Genomic DNA, 21,869 nt, shown 5'->3' with positions numbered 1-21,869 from the left:
CCCTGAATCACCGATTTTAAAGTTTTACAGTAGTAGGCAACCACCATATCTTTCCAGACACATTTAATGTACTTCCTGAGTTTTCTGACATAAGTGTCTGGGTTAACTAACAATAACATTGGCTGCAAACTTTAAAATGAACTGCTGCAGAACACATATCAAGCTCATAATTGCATTACTAAATGTTCCATATGTTGAGAAATGCTCTGGTGCTCTTTAAAGATCATTTCTTACTACCTTCTTCAAACATAAAAAATTAGCCTACTAAATGATGTATTGCATGAAGGATAAATGAAGGGTAAATGGGAAGGCCCACAGCACTGAATTTTCTCCTGTTTATCCCTGGGTAGCTTCAGCTTTGCTCCTGCCTTTTTACAGGAGGAGGCATCTGCTTCTGTGCTTCTGCATTTGTGGGCATTGCTGAGCTTTGTTCAAACTCTCAGTTTGACACACACCAGCGAGTTCAGTCCTTAACCCTGCCTCGAACACTGGTGTTATTCCAAGGAATCCTTGTCCATCCCCAGCCCGCTGGCTCTGCTGAGCAGGGTGAAGTGACAAGGTACACGACACTCTACCATCACTGCTGCTGTGGCAGTCATTAATTACATCTGGCAAGACCTGTAGTAGATGTGAAACTGCTCTTCGTTATGTTATGGACTATTTTGGCTCCTGGCCATTCCCTGATCTGTAAGACAACAGACTGAGCCCAATAGTACACTGACCTAATTATTTAACTGGCCTAAAGCAATTAAGAGTAGCAAGAGAAATCTCACTATGACTTTCAGAAAAACAGTAACAACTTACAAGTTGTCAAATTTCAAATGCTATATGACTTAAGCCATGATGTCCATCATGTTATCAGTACTTTATGTGCATGTCCCCCTTCAAATCACAGAATTTTAAATTTTCATTGCAGTGCCCAAACCATGAGCTGGACTATCTGATTCCAGGAACCAACACCTGAAAAAAAGCCATTTTATTGTCTGACTGACCTGATGACAACCTATGGATGCCAGAGAACAAATTTAACAGCTTTTCAATAAGCATGTTGTTTTATTAAAATATCTCCAATGCCTCCATTAAGTTACTGTATTTTCAGGCATTGCTGCACAACACCTGGGCTGCAATAACTCATCATGAGTCATGAACTTAGAAAAAAATGTGAACTAACATGTAATTGTTTAAAAAACAATTTAAAAAGCTTTAGCTAGTACATTTAGCTTGTGCTTACGAAAGGCTAAGTTTGTGTATAAAGTCAGTGACCAAAGCTCAAGAGATGAGCAGTAATGCATCAAGACTGCATCTTGCATACCTAAGTGTCTCATGCCATTTGAAAGCTCCTGGATATCCAAGGCTGGCAGCCATGAAACAAGCCTTAAAAGAATAAACTACCTTTCTGAGGTGGCAGCTGGAGGCAAGGTAAGATATTCCACAGACCTCATCTGACACCAGACACCTCATTTGTAGACTTGTGAGTCTTAGCACTACTGTAGTTTTGACTGAGCTCCAGATTTAGCTGGTAAAATATTAGTGCATGTATTTGGGTGAGCTGACTAATTCCCTAAGGCTGCACTGACTGCATTATGTAGATCTCACTGCACTCTAATGGCAAAACAGCACACCAATATCACAGGTACGGTTCTGTACTATAGATACTTAAAATTAGTTGCCAGAATATGAAACTGAATAACACCCTAGAGTTTCAGAGAGATTACTGCTGGCCTGAAGAATATGACAAAACACCTCTAGGAGATCTCTGCCTTTCTCGAGTGTCTGTTAGGTGACAGTCAGGTGCCCCAGTGTATTTGGATGGCACTATATGCCTACACCTATGCAAGTGAAGTGAGCACCATGTACCTGAGACTGAGAACTCACAAAGGATAATGTCCTACAGTTGTGTGATAGGTGGTTTCCTTCCTTCCTTTCTTGGTATGTGCAATTTGAGGTACTTTAAGCATAAATAAAATTCTGCATGAATGTGATTCTGAAGACTACTAAAGAAAAGATAGCAAAGTGTTCTGCATATCAGCTTTTATGAAAGAAGAAATATACATTACAAGAATTTTCTCAAAATATGCCATAACATTATAGATATATTATGTTTATCCCATATCAAATGTTCCAAAGCTCCCGGAGTCAAAACATATATTTTTGAGCATCCAAATTGCTACTTTAAAATATATGTTTCAAATTTAAAAAAGAAAGTATCGCTGCTGAAATAAAAAAGGTGGAATTGGCAAGGATTCATACAACATCCAAAAACCTACTAGAAAAGCCTTATGTGAATGCTGTATAACTTGACAGACACTAGGTCATTAAAATTTATTCTCATAAGACCATGTGCCCATAACTAATGGATTAACTGTAAAGGTATATGTTCTTATAAGTGAGGACTAATTAGTTATCCATTTGGATAGGGTGCACTGCTCATTTTTCAAATTCACCTAAAGGCATTTTAACTCTGGTAAGTTTCTGCATACAGTAGGCACATCTTTTCCATAGTTAAAATAACAGTTTAATTATCTTCACTACATATTTGTTTGCTAGTGTGTTATATTTCAGCTCTCTTCAGCAAATACTGCAATTTTGAAATGTCAAACTACTTACCTTATTATTGAAAAACCTACTGTTAATGGGACTGAGACCATGTGCAACTCTACTCATTGCTCAACATCACCAATATTCCCACTGAAATGAACAGGAAATGTGCCAGAGTAACAAGACCTATTGTGGAGGTTCACTTAAACCCAAATAACCTGGACAGTAATAGCCGTGGTCCCACCAAGACCTAAAGCATCAACATTTCAAGTATGCTGTCCACCTTTTAAACTAAAGGGGTTTATCCTTATCATCAGCCACTTCTTTTATCTCAGTCTCATATCTTTGGGCTAGGGTAAATGGAAATAAATCTACAGAACTTTACACAGAACTGTTGACTAAATATACCAAATCAATACATGGTTTACATAATTGAAAAATACTATGTTAATTAACAAGCCTTTGCACTTGAACTCCATGGCACTACACTGATTTGCACTCATTAAGAATCTGGCTCAGATCAGTGCAGATGCACAGGGTTTCTTCAAAGATCAAAATCACACCCAGGGTCAGCACCACAAACAAAAGATGTCACAAGACACACATCACCCTTCCAGCTTAAATTTTGAATGAGGCAAGGCTTTTTTTTTTTTTTTTTTTTTTTTTTCTGAAGTTTCAACATTTGTGAAATGTACAAATGAGCCGTGATAGGCTGATGAAGTATTGAAACATTTATGACATAATGAATATGTCTGACAAACCTGCTGAAGCTGCTTTGAATGAGGGGGAAAAATGTTGACAAGATTAATATAACTTTAGTTGCTACAATGACAGAAAACAGGAAGCCTGTCTTAACCCACCGTCTGTCGGGCTGAGTCCGCGTGCTGCTGAGATCATGGACAGGGACGGGCTGCTGTGCAGGGACCGGATATAGTCCATGTACGGATTAATGTACGGGTGAGGAGTGCTGAAGGGAGACTCTGATGCTGCAGCGGGATTTCTGTGCGGGGAAATTCTAATGAACGGAAGGTCTGAATACGTTGGGCTACTAGATAAGGCAGAAGGCCTGGAAGGCAAAAGGAAGAAAGAAAAACAAACAAATAAACAGCCAGGTTATCTATATGATAAACAAAAACAGTTTAAAGGTAACACATTTATTTCTTGAAAAAATAACAACTGGATTGCACATGTACTAACTTCCACCAAATTCAACTGCCAGGCAAGAGAAAGGAAAGGAAATGGATTCTTCTCTGGACCTATTATTAGCAACATTTCTTTGGCCAGCTTTAACCCAAGCTTATATATAGTTTAATCTTTACATCCCTAAATGCCCTTTCTCCATAGAGTTTAGCAGATAATCTCTTTAATTAGTATGAAATATGCACCTTGTATACCAGATATTAATTACTGCTGTAACTTGAAAAACATAGTGAGATGCTGAATCACTTACGTCTTCATGACCATGTCTATTGGAAAGAAAGTTCTTAGTGACACTGCACCCACTCACTTGACTTGCCAGCTTACCCTTCCTGAAAGTGCAAGATTGAATGTCTGTACAGAAATAATTTCAGAAAACTCAAACTTTGTAAGCCATTAAGACAGCTGGGCCCTTTGGAGCAATTTTGTTGATGTCCCTTCCCACAAAAGCTGGTGAAAACTTGGTGGCAAAGGAACAAAGATTGCTGTATTGTTTGCTCTTAGCATGGCACCAAAGATTAATGCCTTTAACAAGTCAACAGTAATTAAATACATCACCCATACGAAGGGAGAACTGTGTTGCCTTCTCAGGCCATGTATACGAAGCTGTAATGAAGCAAGGCTGACAGTTGAGTTTTGCAGCTGACAAAAGACAAGAAACTTGCTGTAACCTTCTCCACCATCACACCCTAGCAGTATAACAGCATCAGGACTCAGAATGAAGACCCTCCTCTCACAGCATCCAGGCTCCAAAGGCACTGGAAGAAGTCCAAATTTCATCAGAAGGGGTTGGAGTGCCTGCCCTTGCCAACCTGCTCTTTGGCAAAAGACAATGATTAAGCCTGTCATGAATTTGCTCTAGTCCAACTGGTTGACCTGAACTAAATGTCTTTTTGTCCCTATTTTTCCAATTAATTTAGCATATATACAACACAGACACAGGCAGCAGCTGTGAGAGCAGCAAGGGCAGCCTGTTCCTTTGATGCTGCTGGCTTACAAAGAACAATAAAACAAGAAATGTATTTTTTTTCTTTTAACATACACACACTGCAATCAATGGAGATAGTTGTCATCACCTAAAAGGCCAACAGAACATAATCTTACATGGGAGCCAATTCTGCCCTGCTATCGGCTTGGAAACACTAACCTATGAATGGGACAGAGATCAAAGTTATGCATTCCTAACAGGACACCAGTTTCCCTGCAACAAAAACCACAAGGGCTCATAAAATCTGGGGAATAAAGACCTTTCCTGTTGTACTTTTCTCTCTCTTCCCTCTTTCCCTTCCTTAGTTGGCTTCTGTGTGTTTCTTGCCCTCGCAAGGTTTTTTGCAAGGTAAGCCTTCCACGTATGAAAACACCTCCCTGTTTTGAAGCTTGTTACAGAGCTGAATTGGCTGTGTGCTAGCAGCAGGCATCAGAGCAATCACTCCTTTGGCACCCAGGCAAAGCACCCACGAGAAGTCCAGTCACTCTCCCTTCATCGTGTTTAAAATGCACTTAGCAGCAGAAGCCAGGAGCAGTTTCCCACCACTGTGCGAAACAGGCATCCCCTTTCCTCGGAGCACCTTTTCTCTGTGTGCTTTTGATTCGTCAGTGTTTTGGAAACACAGCTTTGCTCTGGTTGGTATTGTGAAACCCAAGCAGCCATGAAGCATTAGCTGTCTTGTGGTTCCGGGCCAGGCCAAGGGTGGAATGCAGGAGCCTTGAAACTCATGGCGAAGTAGGAAGCGAAAATACCACAGCTGGATATCACATTACAGGGTGAATTTCCCAGCCCAGCAGTGAGGAAAATGCAGTAGTATAGCAAACTTGATACACGTCTAACAAAGAAACTAAGTTTGGAAGCTCACAATGTCACTTTACAAATCATTTCTGCTAATGTCGTATAAACTCGGGAGTTTGAAACCCAAACAGAGTGCTGGCAAGCAGGAGCCCTGGTGTTATCTGGTGCATATCGAACAGAAAACTGTTAAACAGCTTTTGCAAGAAGGCTGTGAGTCTGTATTATCCTCAGTGTTTCGCTCTCCAACTGGCCAACAGCCAGCCGCTGCAGTGGGAGCGAGATGAAGAGCCAGGCTGTCAGCCTCTCCCTTCAGACCCAGTGGGAGCCATTCAAGGACACTGGGACTCAACTGATTCTCTCCTCTTCTGCCCTGCCTCTTCCTCTCTCTCCTCTCTTCCGCGTGCCTGGTGTCTGAGGATGCTACAGAAAGGACACCCATCTGGGTAACATCAATCAGCAGCAGGCACATACACTGTATTAGCAGAGGCAGAAAGAAGGAGTCATCAGATTCCACATAAAATTCCCAGCTCTGGACTCTAGTGTTTACTAATCTTCTCTCCAGTATCTGATTTTAACTTGCTAACTTCTCCACTCAGTTCCAGCCTGTGCTTTTCTCACTCCTTTGTGTTTCCAGACACTCCTTTCCTACCGTTCCATTTTCCCTCTGCCTTCATCTGCTCTCAGCCCCCACTGTCTGAGCCCTCCTGATTTCTTCCAATGAATGGAAAATTCCTTCCTTTCCTTCCCCTTCATGGTAAACTTCAGCATGGACATCTTTTGAATTAACTCCCTCCTTCAAACTAATATATGACTTTTAGAAAGAGTGTAGCCAAACACGCTTACTCTTAGCTGTTGTTTTCCAGTGCTGCATCTGATCTTATGTTGCAACCTCTTCACATACCAGTAAAGATTGACTTTTGTCCTGTGTAAATAACAAACACTACAGCGCAGGATTGGCTCTACAGACACTGTCAGTAACAAGCAAATCACATCTCCAGATGTGAGTGGCATGCCTCCCCCAACATTTTTATTGCACATGTAGTTCATCACTGCCCTTGGTAAATGGTGCACTGCCTTGGGTGTGAGGCCATGCCACGGGACACAACAAGCCTTCAGCATGAGAAAAGGCGGGTACGTTTTCAGAGATACTGCTTGACATTTTATGCCTCGTTTCTAAACCATGGGTAGGCAGGAATTCTGTGCATCTTCTACTACACAGGGGTTTTCCTGTTCAGCAGTACACTTAGAGCACTAAGGCTTCTTCCAGATCAAGACCTTTGCGTCTTCACCCATAGCTCCTGCAAACTCAACTAAAATTTAATACAATGCCTATGATAGTTTGAACAGTTATGTGAAGACAGAGGTCCCCAGGTTTGTGACATTAGGCTGATTTTATTCTACTCCTCAGTAACCTTGATTATACCTACACTCCTGATGTGTAAGAGAATGCCATGGTTTAACCCAGCAGGCAGCTCAGCACCACACAGACATTAGCTCACTCCCCAATCCCAAGTGGGATTGAGGAGAGGGTGAGGGGGAAAAAAAGTTAAAGCTCGTGGGTTGAGATGAAGACAGTTTAATAGGACAGGAAAGGAAGAGAAATAATAATAATAAAGGTAGAGTTAATTTTCCTCCTAGTAGCTGGTATGATGCTGTGTTTGGGATTTAGGATGAGAATAATGCTGATGTTTTAGTTGTTACACGGCAGTGCTTACACTAAGTCATGGACTTTTCAGCTTCTCACACCACCCTGCTGGTGAGAAGCCTGGAGGTGCACGAGGAACTGTGAAAGGACAGAACCAGGACAGAGAAGCAGCAGAAAGCAGGGCTGGCTATGTAGGTGTCTCCTTCTTTCTAGCCAGACTGCCTCCCTTTTCATCACGAACATGTCAAAATACTGTGAATGACACACAACTGCTGTACCTAACAGAGCACCACCTACCCATCTCCAGTCTGCCAACTTCCCCTTGTCCAGACTCCGATGCTCTGAAGAGTCTCAACCACTCAGCAGGAGACTGGCATGTGCATGCCGAGGCAGTGAGATCAGTGTACGGGGAGGCAGGTATATTTTTTCCTATTAGTCATGACACTTTCCTTGATAAATGTTACAGAGGTGTCTGCAGAGTCTTAAAAACTTACATGGTCACAAGTTCAGCAGCTGCAAACAGAATCAGATGCATGATAAATCACAAAAGGGGTGAAGCCACTTTTTTTTTTTTTTTTTTTTTTAATACTTTCTCTGGCCACTGCTGAACTACAGGTGAGCTATAAGTAAGAAATCAGTTATTATTCATAAAACTAGTGTGTCATTTTGTTCTGTTGCTTACAGCTGCAGTGGAGAAACTCTTCACACAAAGACCAACCAGCAGCAGCTTTGGCATTCAGCCATCACAAAAACTGAACAAAGTAAAATTCCCTTTTCGGCCCGTGTAACCCTTTCTAAACTGGGGAAGGAGAAATACGGCATTCTGAAAGCTGATGTAGCAACCATGAGCTAGTTACACCTATTTCAAAATATCACTACCTGGCATTATCCTGAAATGATCACATATTTTTTCTATCAGCAGTTAGAGCAGGGGGTTCTCATACCACACACTTTAGGTTGCTTTTGGTATGTAAGCGTTCATTAAGTTTTCAGTGAGGAAGATCAGATGCTTCAAATTCAATTGGAAATGCTATCCCTTTCTTTGGTGGAAATGGAGATGCCCACTCAGGCAGGTGAAATATCGCTCTCTGGCTATGAATGGAGTAGCGACAAAAATCTATAGGTAAGTAAGCAAACACAGAACTTGACTTCATACATGGTCCTTCAGCCCAGCCACCCCACCTGTTAAGTGCCAAATGGACAGGATTCAGGAGAATAATTTCCAGTATCTGTCTCTCACCACTGGTGCAGTAGGGTGAGGTGAGACAGTTGCCATCTTAGCTCCAGATGTCCATTTAGAGAAGGTGCAGAGCATTCCCTACCCAGCCTTGTTTTCCCTACAAGCTTGCACCTCTCCTCCCATCTATGTTTCTGAACTACTCCAGTGGCAGGAATAGTTCAAGGTGCCAAGGAGCAGCAAGAGACAGCTGCCCCTAAGAGAAAGCAAGCCAGGAGCTCTGGATAACCCAGACACAGGCAATGCACTCAGTCCCACCAGATCTGGGCCGGGTGAGCCAAGCCAGGTGCTGATCACAGGGATCATCAGCAGTCGGAGACATGGCAAACTGATGAACCCCATCCAGGGGCGCAGTCAGGTGCAAAACGAGGGCCAAGGGCAGGACTGGAGACAAGCTACATCATAGCTCTGAGGGGTCCATCCAGAGAACAGGTACCTCCCGAGCAGGCCCCAGGCCCACCCAGGAGCAGGGCCTGAGACAGGCACACCTACAACAGGGCTCAGACAGGGACTGGGGGCCCTGGTCTAAGATTAAAGAGCATTTCTGGGTGCATGGCTGTGGGTGGAGGTCCTAAGTAAGGCTGTTCAAGGCAGTTAAGGCCTCTTAGTGGCCTCAGGATCCTCACATCAGTTTTCTTTGCTTTGGAGAGCTGGAACTGCTCTAAAATGTGCCAAGATACCAATATAGTGCACATGGTCCCTGGTTTGGCATCCCCTGCAACTGTGAAAAGTACAGTGGGCCCAGAGCACGATGCAACCTCCATGCTTGTCACAGAAAGCACTAAAATAGCAACATTTCCTGGACGCAGATTTAAGGCCACTCAGGACAGCCACAAAGGTCTGTGTCACAGGAAAGTCTGGATCAAAATGTTGAGGCTGGTTTGGTGTTAGAGAGGTGATCTGTCACAAATGGCTTCCAAATTGCTTTAAGCTGTGCTTAGGTAAAAACCTCTTCTAAGCATAACCTATTTGAAAAAAAAATCATGGTGATTTAAGCATTTCCTGATTTTAGAGGAAACTATAACTCCAGGACTGGAAATTTTAATGCCAAGTTTTGTCCTGATAAATTTTTAAATGGCTCTTTTATGAATCTGTTGAAAAATACATTTATATTGAAAACAGCAAGTGATCCTTAACTATAACATTGTAAATATGACACTGAGCTGAGGTTACAGATGGAACAATAATCTATCTCACAGAACAAAGCTTGTCAACGAAGTGGGATGAAATATTGTAACATAACCTAATTTATTATTGCCTTTTCATCCATCTTGTTATATTATGAAAGTGTCAAAGTTCAAACCTCGATATTTAATCATTTAACAGTACGTTATTCAATGCTGGAGCAAGCATTGATAGCATAACTCTCATACCAACGATATCCATGCTGTTTCTCTGATATCTGTTCAATTCAGTCCTGCTTGAAGAATTGAAAAATGTTGAACTCATTAAACTGTCCATGATCGTTTTCTTTTTTACCTTCCTTTTTTCCTTTTTTTTAAAAAAAAAAAATAATCTCAAATAATCTTCTGATGGATGCCCCCAGAACGTTAACAATTTATTTCTAGTAGACCCTGGAAGATGAAATAGCAATAAGTACTTTTCTTGCTAGGTAAATAGTCCTATTTTAAAGCACACAGATAAATCCCTTTGATAATACTTCCCATGTTAAATGATTATGCATGTTTAATACCATAACTATTTGTACAGAGTGACCATTTTGCACCAGCAGTCAACAACTGGCTAGTAAAAACTTGTCATATTAAAAAAACTGAGTTCTAAGATAGTAAGGCTTGATCCTGAAAACACATGAGAACAATTCTAATAGTTGTGATTAGCCCAAATGATCAAATTACTCCTCACTGTTACAAGCATATTCATGGTTGTAGGTCCTTGATGAATCAGAATCGTGCAACTAATTGTACACCAAAATGATATGGGCAAATCATGAGTCAAACAATCATTCTGCTTCTCAAAATCTTCAGTTGTTATTGTAGGGTTCAATATTACATGAACAGGAATCAATGGCATACTGTCCGCTGATTTCACTAATAAAATCCTGAAGTGATTATGGATATACTCTTCATAAGCACAAAGTGCTGACCTAATTCTGCTGCCCTGAGAGCCACGAGAAAACCTTCCACTGACTTCAATACAAGGACAGTGAGGACAGCACTGCCTATTTTTAATATGCAATTCCACAGCTCCTTTTCTCCTTGCACTTCTAACTAAATTTGCTAGCTGTATGGCATTCTTGAAATCAGGACAGCTAAGCAAATGATTTAGAATGTTTAAAGAATTAGAGTTAATTGAATATATGGAAATGCCAGAGTGCTCTTCAAGTGAAAAAGCTCCAAATGCTATAAAGAAGTAAGCACTGTTTACTGTATTTTCCTAATTGTGGAAAGGAAGAGGAGGGAAAACGACAACATGGCAACTCCTAATATGAGAAAGAACCTGTACTCCTTTTCATGTTCCAACACTGGTCAATATTTTGCTTGCTTTTCCTCCAAGATTCATGCTGGCCCTACAGTCAGAATGAGGAAGTAAGTTACAGAAATGCATGTGCTAGTAACCCTCCATTCAGTACATACATGCACATATCAGTCATGAATGGGTCAGTGTCTATGTAGTTTACATATAAAAGCAACTAGACCAGGATTTGAAGTACACAGGCCCTGTTCTGTGTTCCATCACTGATCTACTCTGCCACCTTTGGTAAGTTTGCTCCCTTGCTCCTCAGCTGTTTCGCCAGATGTAGAACTGTGGCAAAGTGCTCAGGAAGTGCTTGGTTGGTGTCTACAAGGTCAGACCAATAGACACTATGCTATGAGTATTTTCTCACTGTGGCAAGAACAGTGTCTTACAAAATGGGTGCAGTTCTGGAATGCAAATTCATAAAATAAACAAACAACCTAACTTTGGGTTAGATCAGAATGTTTCTCCCTCATAAAGTTAAAAGGTATTGTTGCACAGGAAAAGATACAAATGACTGCACAAGAAATGTTTGTGGTGCAGGAAATCATGCAAGACAACCAGCTGACCACCCACAGCAAAAGCATATTACTCTGGTTCGCCTTTCCTTATTTGGGAAGTCTTAACATTATGCAGTTGCAGTTAAAAAATGACTACATTAATCAACACACCAAATCCTTAGTCAGTGACTGCATCCCTTATTTTCAACTGATGGACTGCCTCAATGCAAATCCAGCTTTTTACTTACTTTCTCTGCTACCTGTAATACTTAATAAATAACCCAACCATCAGTTTGTGGTCTCACTCAAGAGATGTTTGTATCGTAAAAAAGAGTGTATATTCATCAAATTATTTAATATTTTTAACATTTTATTTACATATGGTTAAGCTGTAACACTGATGACTTCCATCCCAAATTAACACCTGTACAGTAAGCAACTGCTACCTTCATATGCCACTGAGAAAATTCATTTCTTCATTGCGCAAGTGCTGGCTTGGAGTCTTGTGTTTTCCTAAAAAGCGTATGCAGATACAATGTGGCTTTTTTGTTTTTTTCTTTTCTTTCTTTTTTTTTTTTCCAAAATGTACATAAAACCCTGTACTGTCTTCTCAATTTTTCTACAAGTCAAGCTTGGGCTTCATATTCTTACCCTCACCGTTAACCTGCTTTCCCACACATCAAGATTCAGTAGAGTTCATTTGCCAAAGCATATTGGCTGTGAGGTCTTCGTCGAGCTCCTTGTATTTGCACAACACTCACTCCACAGAGTGCTGACCCTGCACAGAGCTGTTGGACATTACAGCAATGCAAACAATCAATATGAGTAATGCTAGCCAGATTTGGCCAGCTGGGATTTCCATTGCTTGTTTCTGGTAGAGCCTTACCAAGGAATTGTCTTACCTCACTCAGCTCACACTGACTTCTATGAACCATAAATAGAATAAGATCCCATAACTACATAGCACAGCCCAACCTCACTGTTGGTACGCTTTTCCTCCCCTGTCTTCAGCTGGTTCCAAGTCTAATGACTTGTGGTCACTAATACACCAAGGATAACATATCGATGCTACATTTGATGCACAACTCTTGATTGAAAATATAGAACAGATTCACACTCCAAGCAAATGTTATTCAAATAAGCTCAGAAAATGTGTTGCTACATATTAGACAAGAGACTGCCATGGACCTCCAATATACCATTCCTTTTTCATGTGGTAGCACAAAGTGCAGCAGAAAAGTCTAAAAGGTCTACAGTATACTGATTATCTGTTGTTATTAATAACAGATCAGACAGTGAAATTACCAACTGCATTCCTACAGCAAACTTCCATGCTCTGCAAATCGCTTTTGATGCTCTAGAGGTGGTCTCATTTGCTATTCAAATTTTAGCTTCCTCCTGGTTACTTACAGGCAGGGCCTGCCATCTCTTGAAGTGTTCAACCACAGAGGCACCATCACAGGAGCATGAGGGCATATATAAATCCTGCCTGCGTTCTGCTATCCCTTTCTTCTTTCCCTTTCCCCTTCCTCTCCTCCTGCAAAACAGCAGGTCAAAGGAGTGTCAGAAGCTTTCTCACACTTAATGCTGTTAAGTCAGCTAATTGAATAAACATTTGTTTAACATTTGCTCCTATTTCACTAATGCACTGTGAGAATGAGAAGAATTTTATTCCCCCTCTCCCCCATCCTCCCCCTTCCTCAGGAGTGCCACTAGCTGTTATCGCAGTGACTAATGTGCTGTATGTGGCCATTATAGTCTTCAACTCTGAAATTACACCCAGGATGAGCGATAGGCTCTGCCTGTATGCTGATTGGAGTTGGATGATGATTGATTAGAAGAAAGTCAGACTACGTAGCCATGCAAAAAGAACTGCAGCAAGCCACAAGCTTAAACACTACAGAGCATTTCACCAGTGGCTTCAGAGCTATTAGATGTTTTCACATTAACAACATTTCTCACATCCAGGTTTGTGCATTTTATCTTTATTCTTTCAAATCCTGAAATTGCTTGGATAAGAGGGTTTTATATATATATTTATACGCATTTCTAAGAGTAGCCTGAACTTTTAGGGGAAATTGAAGAGGCTTTGTGTCAAGTACAGCTAAATCCAGCCTTTCTATATCAAACCCCTGCTAGAAAATTACTGTGCAGATGATAAGGCTGAAAGATATAATAAAAAGTGACTCTACTCAATTTACACTGCAATATTGGTATGACTGAATATTTTTCATTCAGGTGACTGATAAAATCACTAAACTGTATTGCAGATAAATAAAGGAGGCTTCTGTCAAGAATAAACACCATTAATCATGAAGGCTCACCCTCTGAGTGGCTGTGCTATGCAACTGCACAAATGCACCATCACAAGTGGCATGTGACCCAGTGTCTCTTTTCTTTCCCCGCTTCCCTGGTGACGCTGTCTTCTTAGGAAACTCTTCTTTTTTTAGTCTATTTACAACATTTTTAAGTCCTGGAATATCTTTTCCATTCAAGTTTACAGGCAATTGCAACTGAAATCTAAATTTCAATGATGATACATTCAGCTAAAAATTGGTCCCGTGAGACAAAGTGATCCAACGCAGATTGCGGCTGCATGGCTGTAAATCCAGCCTTATAGTGAGAAGTCTGCAGTTAAACCGGTGAAGATGAGATCTTTGTAACTCCAAAGGTGAAACAAATGGTAGAATTTTATCTGCTTCCCCAACGCCTCTTCTCCTCTTCTCCCTAAATCACATTTTCTTACAGGCTGCATTGCTTAGATTCGCTGTTTCCAAATCGGTGCCAAGAATCTTTTGAACATCCAAAGACAAAATTTCTCAGTATCACAAATCTGACTGAACAGAACTGAAGAACCTTTCCAAGACGGACTTCCAAGCTAAAACTGGACATCTGCTGAAAGAGACTGACTGTTATTCAGCAAAAGCACAGTCATATGAAAAGAAAACCAGACAATTTAGGTAACCTTTTTGTAACCTGTTTTAGAGCAAGTGATGATTCAATAGTGGCCATGTTATTAAGCCGGAATGAAGCAGTGCCCTACACACTAATGAGGTTAAAAAATGTAGTTAGGTCTTCATGTTAAAGGCACTTAGCAAGCAGTTTGCTTGGCAAAGACCAACTGTGTGCTGGAGCAGAGGACTAATCACACAGGCAGGAATCAAATCGACTGGAAGAATTAGGAGACTTGCGGCCCCGAGGAATGTAATTCATGCAGAAAAGCAGTTGTCAGAGCGAGGCCAGGGAACTGTGTGGGAAGAAAGCAAAATAAACAGCTCAACAAAGAAAACAAAGACACTCAAATAGTGGCTTTTCTAATGCTTGAGTACACTGAAACTTCAGTGGGTGCGCATGACAAAAACCTCATCAAAGAAGACCTCTATCCAAGCAAATACACCGGTGAATGGTGTAGTGGTTTAAAAACGCTCAGAAAATGCCTGAAGGTCTTTTTAAAAATATCCTTGAAGTTTTTACGTACAGAAGAGAAGGCACGCATATGTACATGTATGCGTGACTGGGAAAAGAAGAACATCCAAACGGTACAGAGCTAAGAAGGGAGTTGAAAAGCTTTCTACAACTCCTCCTCATTTATCTTTTCGCTGTTCACAGATAGGACCAGCGGGCATGCAAACATTGCTCCCGCCCACGTGCACCGATACTCTCTGACGCAAGACTTCATTGCTTCTTGGGATCCACTCTGACAGTCTGAAGACAAGATTCCTGTATCCACCAGGGGATGCCTTGACCAGAAAGAAGATGTTGAGCCTAGTCTCAGCCTCACCAACGCTCCTGTGGTATTCTTGGGAAGTTTTCCTTGCGATGGATGGGATTGGTGACAATAAAATTAGACTTTGAAATCAACCGATACTTCAATTTCACAAGTGCTCTGCACTCTTAAAAACATCATTTCCAACTAATGGGTTATTACTCCCCTAATTTAGTGTTTTGAAATTTTTAGAGAACTAAGCTTTTAGAGTACTTACAAGTACCTCTCTCCTCATTTATTTCCTTCGCTGCCATAAGCCCTCTCTGCCCAGCACTTGAGAATGTCACGCTTACTATTGTTTCAGCAAATTTGTGCTTCTCTTCTTCCCTTAACTCCTTCCACTAAGACAGAAGAAAGCAGGCATTCTTCAGCCCGTTAAAATACCTGAGAAGCCTCTCACATTACCTCATATGAACACCCCCTTCAAAGTCTGTTTTGTGATGCAAGAAACATACTGTTTCCAAACTATAAATAAATAAAGCAAACCAAACCCCTCAGCGTTCGTTTCATGCTCCTATTATAAGTCATATCCACAACATCACAAAAATGAGATTTGGGGAAGAGAAAGGAAGAAAGCTTTTCTTCAATTCTAATTATACATGCTGAAATACCATCTCAACTGCTTAAAACAAAAGCAAACTGGCAACAACAAAAGACAAATTTGGTGACTGATAATGCACTTGCTACCAACATTTGTTTGTGAAGGGACCATTTGACTAAAATTCTAACTTTAAAGGGCTACAATCCTAATAGAAACAGTAATGTGAAGGTTCAGCATTAATCATTTCTTTTGAGGTGTGGCTGGATTTGCTTCTCATTTCTGTACTAACATTAGCAGACAGCCCAAAATTGACATTCACAAGAACTGGCAACTATTACTGAACAGAGTGCACCAGCTAGAATTTCTCACCTAACGGTACTACCTGCAGCAAAAACAATGACACGGATGTATAGAAATTACTGTGTGCGTAAAATACAGACATTTCAGACGTGACTCGTCCCACTCCACATCAATCCATGGCACCTAATTTGGGGGGGAGGGGGGGGCATTTTGAGAGTGTTACTCTTTATTGCCAACTCAGTGGCAGCAGCATGTGCACATATACGTTGTACCGAGGACTGTAAGTCAAGGAGTCACTGAAAACACAGTTGCTTCTCAGCTCTCTGTGAGCATCGCTCAGGAGAGCAGGGGACAGCATTCTCTCTTCCTCCAAGCACCATCACAAACACCAGACAAGCCAAAGATCAGCACCAACATCCACGAGGGCAGTAGAATTCACAGCTATATGAAGCACAACGTATAGCGAAGGTGAATGCTGAAAAATCTAAGTTATGAGGGGGAAGAAAGGAATTCTGCCAACAGTTGCTTCCTGTATTTTCCATTCCAGTACCAAAGGTCCAGGTGTGGGGGCTGGCTGGGGTGCAACCAAATCAGAGTGGGAAAATACTCAGTTCTCATGTCAGGCTAAGAAGTTTTCTCTTACATGGGCTGGTTTCTTTATTTGATCTTGCAGGCATTGAAAGCCATTGTGATGCTACATAATCTGCACTACAAGTCGGTTCTCACAAATGTTGAATGTATAATGACTAGAATACCATAGCCGTCAGAAGAAAGAAGGGACAAAGACTTCACACTGCAGCTCTTGCTTTATTTGTGTGCAAAACTGGAGTTTAAAAAGCATTCCTTGAGCCAAGCTCTACCTTTTAATAACCTCAAAAACCCCAAATGGGTGGGAGCACCACTTCTACTGGGGCTATAGGGGAAAATATGTGAAAAACAAGCTTTAACTGTAAAGCAAATGAATGTTTTGGCAGCATATTTTTAGAGAAGTAGTAAGTGAAGGTTTGAAGTCTTTGACATGAGTGCAGTATCTAAGTGCTGGAATCGTTACTAATTCCCTAAACCCAAGAGCTAGCTACTGCTGCAGAAGAAAACCCCAAAAAGAACAAACTGGCCAACCTGGGACATAGCTGCACCAGCAGGACAACCTACACATTTGCTACCTCTGCACCTTTGCAATTCAATCTAATCACAGGAGTAGAAAGATAGTTCCTAGAAAGCCTCATATCCATGGAAGGAGTACAGCAAACCAAGGCAGAGACCAGCTATGCAAGCTTTCCTGGTACTGTCTTGATGATGTACACTGATAGCTATCTTCCACAGTGAAGCTGAGAACACCTGATTGCTCCTGGTCATTCAGCTCCTGCCCTCCCCACCGAATCTGTCTACAATGTTGTTAAATGGGGCTATTTGTGTTGGTGGCCTCTATAAACGGGACTAGACCATCAATCTTTTCTTACACAGGCCAGAGAAAAAGCCATGATAAATCTAGGCTGAATTTCAGCAGGAGATACGGGACAGAAAGATGTGTATCTTTAAAGAGATAGCCACTTAAATCTGATATGTTTAGAAATTCTCTCTCATGTGAAATACTCCCTAATTTTCTGTTGATCCTTAACACCAGTGGTCACAGCACCCCATAAATAATGCTTTCAAGAAAAGATAGGTCAGTTCACTCCTTGAGAAGGAATGTATTCCTGGCTCATTTCTTCAGGATGTTTTGCCTCTGTGTCTAACCTTTGCAGGGTCTCCAGAAACTCACCAACATCCCTACAAAGCCATAACCTACTGCAGGATCAGACCTAGAGCTTCAATGCTTGAAGGGCCTACACAACATATTCTTGCCTAGTTTTAATTGCAAGTACATAGGCCCCAGCTTCAATGAAAAGCATCTTCTAAAAGAAAGTCCCAAGTCATTCTTTGGTCATGTAAACCATCCTAAGAGCAAAAATCCAACAGCATGACATTTTTCTTTAAATCACTTCCTCTATTAATTGATAAATTCAGTCACAAATGTTGGCCCAGTCTACCCTGAGGCACACAGATAAAACACACATTGAGCACATTCCTAAGGGTAGAATTAATGTCCTTTTTCTTTTATTATTTATTCTTGCATCATATAATGAAGAATATGCAAGGGGTAGCTGGTTTAGTCACCTGTATCTCAGAAGCACAATCAACACCAACTCAAAAGTCTGTTTTCTGTTACAAATATGCAAACAAATATAGACACATGCATATAAATAATATACTGGGTTGAGTGAAGGGTGGCAAATCTGGAAGCAAGGTGGTATTTAACTTCTGCCTTGTCTATTTTGGGGAAAAATTCTGAACTAAATTCAATCCATACTCCAAGATTACAGGCCATGATGCCTTTGTTGGGGCAGGAGAGAGCCCAAGTTGGGGAAAGACTGTGAGAGTACGATGAAGATGCTCTGTGCTCCTACACTGCAGACATACTCATTGCTCCCATGTCTTCCAGTTTATACCTACTCTCACTTTAGGGACTTCCAACTCACAACACAGAAACCTCACCAGTACACTTAAAAAAAGAAAGAAAAAGAAAAAGAAAGCAAGGGCGCTAAGACTGTAACATTTCAGTTCTCTTTGAAGCAAGATTTAACATGAGTGGAAGAATTGTACTGAAAAAAAAAAGGAGTCTGTCACAGCCCAGTACCTCACAGGCCACTGCAACAAGTTTGACAGCAGCCTCTATAGAGTTGGCTTGCTTCTGGTTCACTGCACGTGAATACCGCAGTCAATATCTGCTCACTCGACTAATACTGCTGACTACAGCACAAAGAACACAGGAATTTTGCCCAAGAAACCACAGGCTCGGAGCCTCTGAATGTGCACTATATTTAGAGCTTGCATTCTCTGCAGCTGATAACAGAATGAGATAATACAAATTTAAAGTAGCAAAACTCTGGTATTGCAGCTATTCTATGCATTTTTTTGGTTAAATGATAAATTAAGACAATGACCCACTGATTTGCGTCCTCCGTGATTTTGTGCATGAATATTTTTCCTACTTGTGTTCTTTTCCTACTTGTTTTGTTCATGTTTTCCCTCTAATTTTCCATTTTTTTTTAGACTCTGAATAGATCCTTCCACTAGTTTTAACTGTAAAAATCAAAAATAACTCAGGCCAAGTCCATGATAATAAATCAAAAAAAAAAGAGACACTCATCCTATTATATGAAGAGGGTGTACGCACATGCACACAAATGTGCACACTTGTACATATACATGCACACAAGGAGCAAATGCTCCCAAATGCTCGAAACCCTGCCTAGTTATTCCTCAGTCTACAGCAAAATGTTACACTCGAGAAGGTGTCCTGAGGCATGACTTTGGTGGCCATTCATTTTGCTTCCATCAGCTCTTAATTTATGCTGGTTTGAAAGCCTGCCTTAGGGAACCACTTCTCACTGGCAGACGGGAATTCGTCTAAGTGCTGTTAACGGCCCAGATGGGGTAAAACAGCCAAGTGCGTGTGCTGTCCAGTGGTAATACCTTAATAAACCTAGAAGCTGTTTCTCTTCAGCACCATAATCCACTCTAAGAATCCACCAAAAACCACTCTAAGAATCCCTTTCAAATGGATTCGGGTCCGCCCAGGAGAACCTGTGCCAACCGGCCTCTCAGGTGTACTTAATACAGCGACCAACAAAGGCTCTCCCCTTTCTTTCCTCCCTTTACATTGCGCCAGGATCTGTCCTGTAAGCTGTTGTTGCTACCGAGTGACTGTATCGTGAATAGTGGTCAGCCAGCAGCCCACTGGTGAAAGCATGCCTTTCTCATAAATCTGGAGTCTGCTGTTTCTCTAGCGTCTTTGGTTCTCTGTGGGGCAGGAGAGAATATGAGGTGAATCCCACTTGTTCATGCAGCTTTATAGGGTTGCTGTCAGGGCACCAGACAGCCTCTGAGAGCTTGTGATAACAGCAGGAAAAGGCATGGAGAAAGAAAAAGATGAGGTCTGTTTTTATGTTTTTTGTTGTTGTCTTTTTTTTTTTTTTAACATAAGAGATGAACAGAAATTTGGGGGAAAGTTTCTACAAAACAATTTTTAACAAAACAAATTTTACAAGGTCTAGGTTTTCCTTCTACATTGAAAGTCCCACCAAAATTTTCCTCATATTTCAATTGCTATAACTTCCCCAGCCATCCTGAAATCAAGCTCTCTCTATAAGAACAAAGACTCCCTGTTAAAGCAATATTTATCTGCCGCTATTGTTTCTCCTTTATAAATCTGTAGTTCCTTGGCATTACAATTAGCTACTCCAGAGAAAATGATTATGTCACAAAGTATTATCCGCAACAGAAACAGATGAATGATGTGAACCAAATTTAATCTGGTGCAGTTAGAGGCAATTCTGTTGGCTTTCATGTAAATGGGCTCGCTAAAAATGGGGATGACTTTTAGTGGTGAATCCTCATTTGATCTAGAATTTATTTGCCAGCATAAAAGATCTTTTAAATAAGATACTATTTTCTCAATACTCTCTGTTTTTTCTAGTAGAAAGCAAACCCGGGAGAAATATAAAGACTTCAATGGAATGTGCAGAAACTTTAGATTAGAGCTTACCTAACTAAATCAATGTAACAGAATTTATATAAAACAGCTACAATCAAAAATATTTCCATTTTAATGCATGCACATTTTTTTTCTTCCAGCTTTCAGAACCACAAATGTAACAGTAGCACCTATCATTTTTTTCCACGATTCAGAATATGCCACCAAACACAGAAACGTTTGTTTTCCAAACCTTCCCCGGTTTCAGATACTTTTTAAAAACACAGTTTGTTTCTGAAGCTGCTCTGCAAGTATGCTTGCAAAGGAGAATTTATGATCTGAAAGTCTTATGGTAAATATTACTAAACAGGTAGTACCAGCTGAACAGAACACTGATTCACTATTTTAAATGATGCAACACTACATACTGCATGAGAGAGCACAATTCTGGTCTAGACTCAGGCCTTCTCTTCCCCAGTTTGTAAAAGGTCTGGCACTGAATGAAAACTATCTGCTCATGATTATGCGTGGGCATCCAACCCTGCTATTTTACTTCTGCGACTTACCATCAGCACACCGCTATTTCACCAAGAAGCATATGTGTTGCCTACAGAGCCTACAATGTGCATATCCACAGCATAAATTAAAATCGAATAAGCTTACCAAGACACTGAACCATAGTGCTTCCTTCTCAAATGCTTACTATAACAATGTCCTTGGCTATTAACTGCTTATGTTGGTGCTGCACCTTCCCCACTTCCAGGGACAGATTTCTTGGGGTGCTTCTCCCTGCTCACAGACAATGCTTTCATGGATGATTTTGGGAATCTTGTTACTACAGTCATCTTTTCATGTCCTAAGGTCTTCCCAGCCTTTATTCTTCAATGGCTACAGGCTAACCCATAAAACTTCTTCCAAGTCTTAAAGCCAATTCAACCATTGATGTTCTTCACACTGGCTGGGGCTCTCCTTCCTACTGTAAGAGAATCAATGAATCCTCCAACAAACTGAGAAGCTCCTTGTCAAGTCTCTGGCTTAGAGGTACACTGAGATAAAATGGCAGGTAGAAGATTTAAGAGGTTAAAACACTAAGATTTTTAAAAGAAGTAAGAGTTTAGGAACAAAAGTATAAGAGCAAAATCAAAATATCAGTGGTATGGTTGGGAAAATGTCCTATGAACCGTATGGCAAGCAGTGTCTCTCATAATCAAGGACAGTTTGCGAGGCCAACGCTTTACTCTGCTCATATTTGGACATCCCCCATTGTAGTGCAAAATCAGAGGGTGATGAAAGCTAAATGCCTGAGCCTGACTTTTCTTTCTTTTTCACCCTTGTGTAACTGATGTCTGTATAAATTAGATATGAAAT

The 21,869-nt window shown here is 40.9% G+C and overlaps 1 protein-coding gene across 6 annotated transcripts in view; it reads right to left on the bottom strand.

The window, feature by feature from the left end:
- GLI3 (GLI family zinc finger 3) overlaps positions 1-21,869 on the bottom strand; it is a 217,155-nt gene that overhangs the window by 70,148 nt on the left and 125,138 nt on the right. For all 6 annotated transcript variants that reach the window (XM_035318582.1, XM_035318581.1, XM_035318584.1 and 3 more), the window contains one exon: positions 3,399-3,604. In XM_035318582.1, the coding sequence (XP_035174473.1) occupies positions 3,399-3,604 (206 nt within the window). The remainder of the gene's footprint in view (positions 1-3,398; positions 3,605-21,869) is intronic.

Source organism: Oxyura jamaicensis, chromosome 2, assembly GCF_011077185.1.
Source record: "Oxyura jamaicensis isolate SHBP4307 breed ruddy duck chromosome 2, BPBGC_Ojam_1.0, whole genome shotgun sequence".
Taxonomy (NCBI): domain Eukaryota; kingdom Metazoa; phylum Chordata; class Aves; order Anseriformes; family Anatidae; genus Oxyura; species Oxyura jamaicensis.
Note: the sequence above shows the minus strand (reverse complement) of the source record. Positions and strands in the feature narration are given on the sequence as shown.